General features: G+C 49.6%; 1 protein-coding gene across 1 annotated transcript in view; it reads left to right on the forward strand.

The window, feature by feature from the left end:
• The window catches only part of GGT5 (gamma-glutamyltransferase 5), a 53,240-nt gene that overhangs the window by 36,782 nt on the left and 2,609 nt on the right, over positions 1 to 13,849 (forward strand). The window contains exons 4-9 of the mRNA XM_029058469.2: positions 2,585 to 2,780; positions 3,177 to 3,334; positions 8,013 to 8,159; positions 9,415 to 9,551; positions 12,122 to 12,309; positions 13,314 to 13,417. Coding sequence (XP_028914302.1) covers positions 2,585 to 2,780; positions 3,177 to 3,334; positions 8,013 to 8,159; positions 9,415 to 9,551; positions 12,122 to 12,309; positions 13,314 to 13,417 — 930 coding nt within the window. The remainder of the gene's footprint in view (positions 1 to 2,584; positions 2,781 to 3,176; positions 3,335 to 8,012; positions 8,160 to 9,414; positions 9,552 to 12,121; positions 12,310 to 13,313; positions 13,418 to 13,849) is intronic.

Here is a 13,849-nt window from a genome sequence, read left to right on the forward strand (position 1 = left end):
CGGGGCAACAGGCAGTCAAAGCTGGGGGCAATGATGTTCACTCAGTCATGACAAAATCTCTGTTCCCACCATTCCTCAACTGTAAAATAAGGATTAAATTCCTATTCTCCCTCTTACTTAGACTGTGAACGCATGCAGGATAGGGACTCTGTCCAGCCTTGCACCAACCCCAGTGCTTCGATTAGACTGTGAGCCCGTCATTGGGCAGGGATTGTCTCTATCTGTTGCCAAATTGTACATTCCAAGCGCTTAGTACAGTGGTCTGCACATAGTAAGCGCTCAATAAATACTATTGATGATGATGATTGCCCTTCTGAATGAATAAGAGTGGCCAATGTGCCTGGAAATACACTGATTGATTGTAGCATTTGTTAAGTGCTTACTATATGTACTAAATGCTGGGATTGATACAGTACATTCAGGGCAGAAACCGTCCCTGTCCCGCATGGGGCTCCCAGTCTAAGAGGGAGGGAGAACAAGTATTGAATACCTATTTTACAGATGAGGAAACTGAGGCACAGAGAAGTTATGACTTTCCCAAGTCCCAGTTAATCAATCAATATTGAACACTTATTGCATACAGTACTAAAAACTTGGTAGACTACAGTATAACGGTTGGTTGACATGTTCCCCGCCCACGGCAAGCTTACAGTCTAGAGGATGAGCTAAAAATCTTGGGGAAAAGTCACCACCTCCAAAGCCCTCTTAAAATCATATCTCCTCCGAGAAGCCTTCCCGGACGAAGCCCTCATTTCCCCTATTCACGCTCCCTTCTATGTTGCCTATTCCCTTGGATAGGAACCTCTTAAGTGCTCGACAGTCACCCCTCCCTCAAGCCCACAGTACTTACGTTCAGATCCCTATAATCTCCCATTCCATCTCTCGGTAATTTATTTTAATGCCCGTCTTCCCCACCGGACTGTAAGCTCCTTGTGGTTTAGGATTGCGTCTACCAACTCTGTAGCACTGCCTTCTCCCCAAACGTCAAGTGAAGTACCCTTCACAGAGTGTTCAGAAAATACCACTGATTGATTGATGATTGATTGATTTTATTTATTGCGCACCGTATAGTAAGTGCGTGGGAGAGTACGATATGACAGTATAACAGACCCCTTCCCACAACGAGATTACAGTCTAGAGGAGCCCCTAACTCCTCTGGTTGCTCCTGCCTCAGTTACTATGGCGGGATGGTGATGGGTGGGTAGTGCACACCAGGCAGAGATAGGTCTTCAACAGGATGGCCTAGTGGATAGAGCACAGGCCGAGGACTCAGAAGGATGTGGGTTTTAATCCTGGCTCCGCCACTTGTCTGCTGTTTGATCTTGGGCAAATCACTTCACTTCTCTGTGCCTCAGTGACCTCATCTGCACAATGGGGATTACGACTATAAGCCTCATGTGGAAAATGGACCGTGTCCAACCTAATTAACATGTATCTACCTCGGCTCCTAATTCAAGGCCTGGCGCATTGTAAGCGCTTAAGAGAAGCGGCGTGGCCCAGTGGAGAGAGCATGGGCTTGGGAGGCAAAGGTGGGGGATTCTGATCCCGGCTCCGCCACTTGTCAGCTGTGTGACTTTGGGCAAGTCACTTCACTTCTCTGTGCCTCAGTTATGTCATCTGGGAAATGGGGATTAAGATTGTGAGCCCCACCTGGGACAACCTGATTACCTTGTATCTCCCCCAGTGCTTAGAACTGTGCTTGGCACATAGTAAGCACTTAACGAATACCATCATTATTAGTATTAATAAACATCATTAAAAAATAAAAATAAAATTGGAACACAACATGACCTCGAAATGCTGCCTGTTCCCAGCCATTGTCACTGATGGTTAGAGGCCCCAGGGTCATTTGTTCCTTCATTCGATCGTATTTATTGAGTGCTTACTGTGTGCAGAGCACTGCACTAAACGCTTGGGTGAGTGCAACGTAACAATGAACAGACACATTCCCTGCTCACACAAGCTTACAGTCTAGAGGGGGAGGTGTTCTGGAGCTCCTAGGGCAGGCACCGCTCAGGGCCCTCAGGTGGCATCTCATGGGGAGAAGCAGCGTGGCTCAGTGGCAAGAGCCCGGGCTTTGGAGTCAGAGATCGTGAGTTCGAATCCCAGCTCTGCCACTTGTCAGCTGTGTGACTGTGGGCAAGTCACTTTTAACTTCTCTGTGCCTCAGTTACCTCATCTGTAAAATGGGGATTAAGACTGTGAGCCTCACGTGGGACAACCTGATTCCCCTGAGTCTACCCCAGCGCTTAGAACAGTGCTCTGCACATAGTAAGCGCTTAACAAATACCAACATTATTATGGGGAATAAATCCTTCGATTCCAGGTCCCAGCTCTCTGTCAGTCAGTCAGTCAGTCGTATTATTGAGCGTTTACTGTGTGCAGAGCACTGTACTAAGTGCTTGATGAAGTACAATGTAACAATAAACAGACATATTACCTCCCCACGATGAGCTTATAGTCCAGAGGGATGAGCTTACAGTCTACGGGGGAACGGGAAGGGGGCAGGGGGATATCCTGGGGGCTAAGGGCTCTCCACCTTCTCCGGCTGCCGGGGGGAGACTGATGGCTGCTGTCTGGGCAGGGAGCAAGTGGATCGGGGTGCCTGGAGAGCTGCAGGGGTACCAGGAAGCCCACCGGCGCTATGGCCGGCTGCCCTGGAGTGACCTGTTCCAGCCGACGATCCAGCTCCTCCGCGGGGGCCTCCGGGTGCCCAAAGTCCTGTCACAGTTCCTCAACCATTCTGACCTGCAAAAATTGGTCTATCATTCTTCCCTGCGGTAAGGGTATACTCCGAGCCCCCCACGTCCCCTGCCTGCCGGTCAGCAGCCTGGGGTGGAGGGCCTTGCCCACACGATCTTGGGGTCCTGAGCCTCCGGTCGGCCTGCCCCCCGACCTTCACCCTGCTGCCCCGGCCCTGGCCGTTTCCCCTCCGCCTGGCTCACCCCAGCCCAGGCCCTCGGCCTTCCCCCACCACCTGGCTCCGACTGCCACCCCCCGAGGTGGACACAGACACCCTGGGGACGAGGGGGTGGGAAGAGGGCTGGCAAAGCTTCCCCTATTGAATGCCAAGGGTCCTGAGGGCAGCAGCTGCAGCATCTGCCCGAGGGTGGGCCAATCTGGCCGTCCCCTCCCCGCAGGGCTGGGGCATATCCAGGGACTTTCTGTCGTCACAGGCAGCTGTTCTTCCGAGACAACCGAGTCCTGAAGGAGGGCGATGTCCTTGAGTGGCCCACAATGATTGAAACCTTGGAGACGGTGGCCCGGTTGGGGGCAGAGGCACTCTACAAAGGGGAGCTGGCCAACAAGCTGTTGGAAGATATCAGGAAAGAAGGTCAGGCTGAGCTTCCTGAGGTGGGCAGGGGCCCGGCTGGGTGGGCAGCTCTCTCGCGAGGGCCTCTCTTTCACTGGGGAGGAAGAGGAGACGGCGGAACGGCCTGGGTCCCGACCTTTCCGAAAGACGATACGTGGGACAGATGTGGAACTTCTTCCTTGGAGCTGTTCCCGCTCCCCTGAGTTTTCGTGACCCAAACCATTCATTCATTCACTCCTATTTATTGGGCACCTTCTGTGTGCAAAGCACTGTACTAAGCGCTCGAAAGAGTACAATACTACAATAAACAGGCACATTCCCTGCCCACAGTGAGCTTACTTGTCTCATATGCAAGCACTTGTCTCATATGCAAGCTTACGACCAATGTAGCGCAATTAATAATCATCACAAGCATCCAAATAGTAACAATAATATGACCCATCATCAGCCCCATAATCAGTGGTAGTTATTGAGCGCTTACTGGTGCAGAGCGCTGTACTGAGCGGTTGGGAAGGAGCGTAGCTTAGTGGATAGAACAGACTAGACCTCATCACTGCTCTTTCCGGAAGGGAACGCCACATCTTCCCTTCCAAACCTGAATTTTCCCACCCCAGTTGCTAACACCACCATCCTTCCCTTCTCTGAACACCACAACCTTGATGTTATCCTTGACTCCTTCCTCTTTTTCAACCCCATAAACAGTCTGTCACTAACTCCCTTTTATTTTTCGTCCACAGCATCTCCAGGATCATTCATTCGTTCATTCAATAGTATTTATTGAGCGCTTGTGTGCAGAGCACTGTACTAAGATCTTGGAAGAGAACAATACAGCAAAAACTGACACATTCACTGCCCATAATAAGCTTACAGTCTAAAAGATACGCCCTTTCTTCTGCATCCGAATGGTCACCACACTGGTCCAGGCACTTATCATATCCCAACTTGACTACCTGCAGCAGCCTCCACACTCCCCAACTTCAGTCCACACAGCTGCCTGTATTATTATCCTAAAATGCTGTTCTGCATGCAACAATCAATTAATTCAATTGTATTTATTGAGTGCTTACTGTGTGCAAAGCACAGTCCTAAGCACTTGGGAGAGTACAAAAAAACAACAATCTACTGTATTTATTGAGTGCTTATTGTGTGCAGAGCACTGCTTGGGAGAGTACAACAGTTGGTAGACACGTTCCCACCGTTCTCCCCATTTCTCAAAAACCTTTAGTGATTACCCACGCCTCTCCTTATCAAACAGCACGACCCTTGGCTTTAAAACACTCAATCAATTCCCTTTCCCCTATACATACCCACTCTCTTCTCCCTCTACACCCCAGCTCACACTCTTCATTCTTTCGAAGCTAACCTACTCAGCATGCCTCGCTCTCATCTCTCATCTCATCTCTCCCACCTCAGATGCTGGGATCACACTCTCCCTCCTGCCCGGAACTCCATCCCATTTCTCATCCGGCAGACCACAGTTCTCTGCAACTTCCAAGTCCTTCTGAAATCTCATCTCCTTCAGGAGGTCTTCCCCATATCATTTTTCCACTCCCCGACTCTACTGTCCCAACTACGACCCTGTACTTTACACCCACCATCATCAATCATATTTATTGATCATTACTGTGTGCAGAGCACTGTACTAAGCCCTGGACCATGAGTTTATTCACTCGATGAAATTTTCAAGACAAGCAAGACGCAAGGGTTGGATTCTCCGTCACCTTGACCTCTCTACTCTCTTCACCTTCCATTCCCCAGTTCGCCATCTTCATTCCTCCTGAACCGTCACTCCTCAACTCTTCAGCCTCCATCCCCTTGCTCAGCCTGTTTCCCAGTCTTGGGACACCCTCCTCCACATCAGACAGTGTGGCCTAGTGGACAGTCAGTCAGTCAATTGCATTTATTGAGCGCTTACCGTGTGCAGAGCACTGTACTAAGCATTTGGGAGAGTACAGTACAACAATGAACGGAAATGTTCTCTGCCCACAGAGAGCTTACAGTTTACAGGTGGGGGAGACAGACATTAATATAAAGAAATAAGTTATAGACATAGACATAAGTCCACTTGGGCTGGGCGGGGGGGGGAGTGAATAAAGGGAACAAGTCAGGGCGATGCTGAAGGAAATTGAAGAAAAGGAAAAGGGGGCTTAGTCGGGGAAGACTTCTTGGAGGAGATGTGCCTTCAGTAAGGCTTTGAAGTTGGGGAGAGAAATTTTCCGTCAGATATGAGGAGGGATGACGTTCCAGGCCAGAGGCAGGATGTGGGCAAGAGGTCAACCGCAAGATAGATGAGGTTGAGATATTTGGAGAAGATTAGAATTTGAGGAGTGAAGGGGGTGGAGTGGGTTGTAGTAGGAGAGTAGTGAGGTGAAGTAGGAGGGGGCAAGGTGATCGAGTGGTTCAAAGCCAACGGAGAGGGGTTTCTGTTTGATGCGGAGGTGAATGGGCAACCACGGGCCTGGTAGTCAGAAGGACCTGGCTGTGCCACTTTTCTGCTACATGATGTTAGGCAAGCCACTTAATTTCTACCTCATTTATAACTACCTTATCTGTACAATGGGGACTAAGACTGTGAGCCCAATGTCAGACAGGGAATGTATCCAGCCCTATTTGCTTGTTTTCACTCCAGCACTTAGTATAGTGCCTAGCACATAGTAAGCACTTAATAAATACCACAATTATCACAGCTGTTCCCACTTTGAGAACCCTCCTAAAATCCTCCTCCTCCAACAAGCTTTGTCTGATTTATTTTCCAGTACCCCGAACCACATCGTCCCTTCAGCCAACCCTAAGATTTACGAACGTATTTTCATCCTCAGCACCCTTGGCTATAGTGTATTCAATTTAGTTTGACCACTCCAACTGTAAATATTTTTATATTTGTATCCTCTGTCAGAGTGTGAGTTGCTTGTGGGCAGAGAACAAGTCACTTCTTTATTCTGTTTTTCCCTAGTACAGTGCGCTGCATCAAGTCCGTGCTCAATAAATGCTATTGTTGCTATTTACTGAGTAGCTATTGTATGATCACAACTTTGTGGTGCCCTTTTCCAGGGCTTTGAGAAGCAGCATGGCCTGGTGGATAGAGCATGGGTCCGGAATTCAGAAGGATTTGGTTTCTAATTCCGGATCTGCCACCTGTCTGCTGTGTGACCTTGGGCAGGTCACTTAACTTCTCTCGGCCTCAGTTACCTCAACCACAAAATGGGGATTATGACGACGAGCCCCATATGGGACACGGAATGTGTCCAGCTTGATTACTCTGTATCTACCCCAGCTCTTAGAACAGTGCCTGGGACATAGTAAGCACTTAACAAATACTGTAAAAAAAAAAAAAGCTAAAAGGCACAACCTCTGACCTTAAGGGGCTTGCAATCTTACAGTGGGCTCCTGTGCCTCTCTCTATAGATTTCAAAAGAGGAGGTCAGGGTCTGGAATTCCTCTTTTTCCCTCCTGAGCCCCCTCCTTATTTTCATATTTTCCCTTAACCGTTGACCACACCGCCATCTTCCATGCCCACAAACTCCAAGTTTGGTATTGTGTTTGACTCCCCTCTGTCATTTACCCTGCACATTTCTACCACTTCTAAACCCTGCTAACTTTTCATTAGTATTTCATGAATTCAGCCTTTTCTCCCTACCCTTAGAACCAGCAGCTCGGGCCAAACTTACACCACTCACCTCTGGATTACAGTCATGGCCAGACTCCCAGCCTCCAACCTCTCCCCTCTTCCATCTTCTATAACATACAACTGCACATGTCATTTTTCTGCAGAGTCACATCACTCCCCTTTCCTCTCTCCAAAAGCAAAAACTCCCGACCATTGGTTTCAAGCCTCTCCAACATGAAACTCCAACTCCCTCTTTCCTCTCTGCTCTCCTCTCCTGGTGGCTCTGGATGCATGATCTTCCTGCCTCCCAAATTAACTGATTAAACCCAGCCCGCCCCCAAGCCCCAAAGTCTGGATTCTCCAGGCTGTGTCTCATTCATTCCTCACACTTTCACCCCACCAGGAACTCCCTCCCCACTCAGCTTTGCCAATCTAGCTCCCTCCCCATTTGCAAAGCCCTTCTCAAAGGCCACCTCCTCCAGGAGACCCTTCCAGATTAATGCTCTGACTTTCCTCTTCAGACCACTCCCACTCACCTCTCTTGTGCACTTCTCTCTTGAGGTTTGTGCTTTTCATACCTCTTGTTCTTCTTTGTGTTCACTAGCAGCATGGCACAGTGGATAGAACACGGGCCTGGGAGTCAGAGGGTCATGGGTTCCAATCCTGACTCTGCCGCTGGTCCGCTGTGTGACCAGAAGTCATTTTACTTCTCTGTGCCTCAGTTACCTCATCTGTAAAATGGAGATTGAGGCTGTGAGCCCCATATGGGACAGGAACTGTGTCCAACCCGATTTGCTTGTATCCAGCCCAGTGCTTAGTATAGTCCCTCGCACATAGTGTTTAACAAATACCACAATTATTATTATTATTATTTTCCTAATATTTTAACAATCAAGGGAACTTGTCTTTTGGGAGTTCCTGAAGGACAGAGATCGAACCTTCTTCATTTCTCCATGTTCCCCAATCCCCGAAGACAGCGCTCTGCACGCAGAGGGATGCTCGATAAATCTGATTGATAGCGATGGTGGTTGAAGGGCTATGGTTGGTCTGGAATGGATTGCTAAGAGGTTCCCATGTCCCTTTCTCCTCCAGGGAGCATACTGCGTGCAGAGGATTTGTCTGAATTCCAACCAGAAGTCGTGGCCCCCCTGAAATTTGACCTGGGAGACTACACTTTATACTCCCCACCTCCGCCAGCAGGGGGGGCCATTCTCAGCTATATCCTCAATGTTCTAAAAGGTAAGTAAAGGCCGGGAAAGTTGCAGGTTGCCCTGGGATGGGAACTGGAGTCAGCGTGTTTTCCCCCTGGGGGAACAGATGGTTCCTCAGAGTCATCATGAGGGTGAGGCAGTGAGTCTCATCCTAAGGATGAGGCAGTGAGTGTCATCTGAGAGCGTGCCTTAGTGGAAAGAGCCGGGCTTAGGAGTCAGAGGTCATGGGTTCTAATCCCGGCTCATCAGCTGGGTGACTTAACTTCTCGTGTCACTTAACTTCTCTGTGCCTCAGTTACCTGAACCGTAAAATGGGGATTATGACTGTGAGCCCCACATGGGACACCCTGATTACCTTGTATCTACCTCAGCGCTTAGAACAGTGCTTGGCACATCGTAAGCGCTTAGCAGATACCACCATTATTATTATTATCATCTGGGGCCCCAGGTTGGCATGCGATAAGCCACCGACCGGGCCTTGGCAAGCATTGAGGACCCACCTTGCTGTATTCCGTAAATCCTGCTCCAGGAAAAGCAATCAGGCTGGTCAGTTTCCTTTCCCTGGGAACGGTCCGAAGGGAAGCCGTAGACCCTTTCCTTAGGAACTCTTGGATGCATGCCTTTCCATCGAGGAGAATTAGCAGTGGTGTTATTATCACGGTTATTTGTAAGAATTGGAGTCGGTAGAATGGAAGGTTGATTACTGAGCATGAAACTGCTGAAAAGAGCCAACTTTGTGGCTTCCTGTGGGTCCCTACTATCAGGATCCAGCCCAGTCAGTGCACCATTGTGGGGTATTGTAACTTCTCCAGCACACTTTGTAAAGTGCTTTGCACAGAGTAAGCGCTTAACAAATCAATCAATTGTTTTTATTGAGCACTCGTGTGCAGAGCACTACTAGTCACTTGGGAGAGTAAAATATAAAAGGGTTGGTAGACTACTAACCAAAATACCAGTACCAAATACCACAGTCATTGTTGGTGCAGGAGGGCGAGAGGGAGAAGGAACATGCCAAGCTCTAACTCCCCCACCCTACGAGGCTGTAGGGAATTTCCTCTTCTACTGGGGCTTCCAAGGTGCCCTCTGGCTCTGAAGGGGGCAGTCAGGGGGACCTGGATTCTAAACCCTTCAGAGGGAATCACCTCCTCTCCTTCTCAAGTGCCCCCCAACACGTAATCCTTTCAGGGCCAGGAGAAGGGGAAGGCCTCGCTCAGCAGTGGGTAGGGCAGGGCAGGGGCTGGTTTTTCCCTCTGCCGATCCCATCGTCTCCTTCCCCGCCCAAGAGTTTAACTTCACCAAGGAGTCCGTGGCACAGACCAAAAGGAAAGTGGACACTTACCATCTTATTGCTGAGGTCATGAAATTTGCCAACGGGCAGAAGTGGAAACTGTATGACCGTCGAAACGCCTCCAACCCGAAGGTGAGCAAATCTGCTACTCTGGCTGGGCTGCTCTGGCCCAGATCGGCCCCAACCCTTCCGGACGGCCCCAGCCTCAAGACTTCCATTCCAACCTCTGGTGTGGCACGTCCAGTCTTGGGGTTGAAGGAGGTTTGCAGTATTATGCCCTGAGAGATTTAGAGCTCAAAATCCATCCTTGCTCCCAGATGTGGTTCCTAGCCCCGTCCGTTTCACTTAACCTGTGGCTATTGCCGCAATAACTTCCCCACAATATGGCCATCCCTAACCATGACCCTGTGACCTCTAGAGGCAAGCAAAAGACTGTAAACCAGCCAATTTCTTGGGTCTTCTGTTCACTGCTGAAACCGGGGTTGTTTGGAGGGGAAGGTGAAAGTAGCTAAAGAGGAAGCAAAGCTTTGATTCTCTCAAGTTCCAGTCTGGCTTCTGTCCCTTTCACTCCACGGAAACTAGTCTCTCGAAGGTCATCAGTGATCTCCTTGCTAAATCCATTGGCTTTACTCCCTCCTAATCCTCCTCTACCTCTCATCTGCTGCTATACTGTAGACCGTCCTCTTCTCCTGGAAACATTATCCAAACTTGGCTTCACTCACATTGTCCTCTCCTGTTTCTCCTCCTATCTTTCTTACAGCTCATTCTCAATCTCTTTTGCAAACTCCTCCTCTACTGCTTCCCACCCCTTAACTGTGTGAACCGCTCAAGGCTCAGTTCTGGATTTCCTTCTATTCTTCACTTTTACCCACTCCCTTGGAGAACTCATTTGGTTCCATGGCTTCAATTGCCATTTCTCTGAGGATGATTCCCCAATCTGCATCTCCAGTCTTGATCTTTCTCCTTCTCTGAGTCTCGTATTTCCTCTTGCCTTCAGGACATCTCTTCTTGGGTCCCGCCAACACCTCAAACGGCATGTATAAAACCAAATGCCTCATCTTCCCACCCAAACCCTGTCCTCTCCATGAATTTCGCATCACTGTAGACAGCACAAACATCCTCTCTGTCTCCCAAGCCCATAACATTGGCATTATCCTCGACTTATCTCTCTCATTCAACCCACATATTCAGTCAGTCCCCAAATCCTGTCAGTTCCACATTCACATCATTAAATCCACCCTTTCCTCTCTATCCAAACTGCACTGACCCAAGAACTTATACATATTCCACCTTGACTACTTGGTCTGCCTCCTCGCAGACCTCCTTGTCTTTTGTCTCTCCCCACTCCAGTAGGTACTTCACTCTGCTGCCTAGACAATTTTTCTACAAAACCATTCAAGCCACGTTTCCCACTTCTCAAGACCCTCCGGTGGTTGCCCATCAATCTCTGCATCAAACAGAAACTCCTTACCGTTGGCTTTAAAGCACTCCATCACCTTGTCCCCTCCTATCTTACCCCTCTGATTTCCTCCTACGATCCAGATGCTCACGTCACTCCTCTCATGCCAACCTACTCACTGTATCTCGATCTCATCTATCTCACTACCGACCCTTCGCCTACATCCTTCCCCTCGCCTGGAACTCCTTCCCCTTCATATCTGACAGACCGCCACTCTCCCCATCTTCAAAAGCTTATTAAAATCACATCTCCTCCAAGAAGTCTTCCTAGATCGAGCCCTCATTTCCCCCGCTCCTCCCTTCTGCTTACTCTTGCACTAGGATTTGTACCCTTTATTCGCTTCACCCTCAGCGGCACTACCCTTATGTACATGCCTGTAATTTACTTTCCAAGCACTTAGTACAGTGCTCTGCACATAGTAAGCGCTCAATAAATGATTGAATGAATGAATTTTAATGTCTGTCTACTCTCCTCTACATTGCGAGCTCATTTGTCGGCAGGGAACATCTCTACCAACTCTGTTGTAATGTACTCTCCCAAGCACTTAACACAGTGCTCTGCACAAAGTAAGTGCTCAATAAATGTGATTGATCGATGTTCCTAGGAGGGCAGAGCTGTGAGGCAATGGGGGAGGGGCTGTACTTTTAGGGTCTGAGCTTGTGGGAGAAATTTGAGGGTGATTCCACTCTCACTGCACCCTCCCCCGGCCCCCTGTGCCCTGGCAGTGCCATCTTTCATTTTCCTGAGCCGACAGAGGATGTGCCTGAGCACAGACAATGTGGGCTGAAAACGAAGATGCTACCCAGAATTCTTAAGACCCCATAAATGGAACTTCCGCTCTCGGTGCCCTCGGCCACCACCAGGCCGAGGGCACCATCACAGGTGTCACCCTCTTCAGGAGCGCAACCCTGGTGCTCCAAACTCTGCTGTTGTTGGTTGGCTGGCTCAGGACCATCCTTCTGGCAGCCATTCCCTCCCTGCACTCGAGTCAGAGTGCTGCCAACCTGAGCAACAGGGCAGGCAATGGACACCAGAGAGGGAATTGCGCCTCTTCGTCAAAGGAATGTATGTGTACACAACACTGTGCTAAGTGCTGGGGGAATTTCAAAAAGAAGTAAAAGGCGCTGCAGTCCCTGGCCTCCAGGCACTGACCGGTTCGGCTAGGTGACCTCTTACCCCCAATGTCCTCCTCCTCGTTGGCCTCACGACGTTCCTCTCTCACCACGGTTGCTTTGGGCTTTAGGTCTTGCAGGATCTGCTGTCCTACTCCTCAGCTCAACAAACCAAGAAGAGCATCGACAACTGGGGTAACCACACGCTGGATAAATACAGTTCCATCCCCCACAGGAGTGAGAGCCCCGGGACCAGCCACGTGTCTGTCATCTCTGCCGATGGCAGCGCCGTGTCTGTCACCAGCACCATCAACGTGCCGTGAGTGCGCGCCCCCTTCTGTGCCCAAGCTTATTCTCTCTTAGACTTTCTGGGCCTCGGGGCCCACGGGCCGGAGTCTACCTGTGACCTGGGAGTCAGAAGGACATGGGTTCTCATCCCGGTTCTGCCACTTGTCTGCTGTCTGACCTTGGGCAAGTCGCTTCACTCCTCTGGGTCTCGGTTCTCTAAAATGGGGATTAAGACTGTGAGCCCCACGTGGTACAAAGACTGTATCCAGCCCAATTTGTCTGTATCTACCCCAGCGCTTAGTACAGTGCCTGGCACATAGTAAGCAGTTAATAAACACCACAATTACTATCGTTATTATTACCCGTTCAAACATCCCCCTGGTTCTCTTGGGGCTACGGCATTTCTGCCTTAGAAGGAACCCGTGGAAGAAACTGATGATGATGATGGTATTTGTTAAGTGCTTACTGTGTGAAAGGCACTCTACTTACCGCTGGGGTGGATACAAGCAAATCAAGTTGGACACAGTCCCTGTCCCCTGTGGGGCTCACAGTCTCAATCTCCATTTTCAGATGAGGTAACTGTGGCCCAGAGAGATGAAGTGACTTGCCCAAGGTCACACAGCAGAGAAGTAGTGAAGCCAGGAATGGAACCCATCACCTTTTGACTCCCAGGTCCGTCCTCTATCCACTACACCACACTGCTTCTCATAAATTGCTGTTGATTGGTCTGTGTATCGAGGAGCGTTCACTTTGGTTTCTCGGGTGGTCTTCCAAGTTCCTGGAATTGTGGAAATAGCATCAGTCCCTGCCCTTCTCCAGGGAAAGACACTCCCCGCCCCCATCCCGGGTTTCGTTGTCTCCCCCTTCCTCTTCTGCCCCTCTTTGCTTGAGGTGGGTCATGTTGGAGTGGCTCATTCAGCCTCATCTGACATACTCCCATCCGACCTCTGGTTTCGGAAGGTTCCAGGGAGAGACCCTGGCTGTTCCCGTTCCTCGCTAAGCAGTTCCCATGCCTCTTGCTTTCTCTCCTCTCAGGTTTGGCTCCAGGGTGTATTCTCCAAGCACCGGCATCATTTTGAACAATGAGATTTGGGACTTCTGCCAGTGGTCCCAAGACCTAAAAAGGAAAGTGGTTCCAGGTAAGCCCCATTGAGAAGGAATCAATCAATCAATGGTATTTATTGAGCACTTACTATGTGCAGAGCACTGTACTAAGCGCGGGGAGACTACAACAGAATTAGTAGACACATTCCTGCTCATAATGAGCTTACAGTCTAGAGGGGAGCAGGTGGCAGCCCCCTTTTCCAATCCCAGCTTCCCTCAAGCTCCCAGGAAGTTTCTCTTGACAAGACTGGAGCCCCGTATGGGACAGAGACTGTGTCTGACCTGATTAAATTGTATCTACTCCAGTCCTTAGAACTGCACTTGATACACGATAAGTGCTTAACCAATACCATAAAAGAGCAACAGCAACAACAAAAAATGGTCAAAGGGCTGGGCGTGAAAGACCCTGGGATTTAGTTTGGCCCACAACTGGAACCTCCAGATGTGATGGTCGAAAAACAGGAAAA

This window comes from Ornithorhynchus anatinus, chromosome 2 (genome assembly GCF_004115215.2).
Source record: "Ornithorhynchus anatinus isolate Pmale09 chromosome 2, mOrnAna1.pri.v4, whole genome shotgun sequence".
Lineage (NCBI taxonomy): Eukaryota > Metazoa > Chordata > Mammalia > Monotremata > Ornithorhynchidae > Ornithorhynchus > Ornithorhynchus anatinus.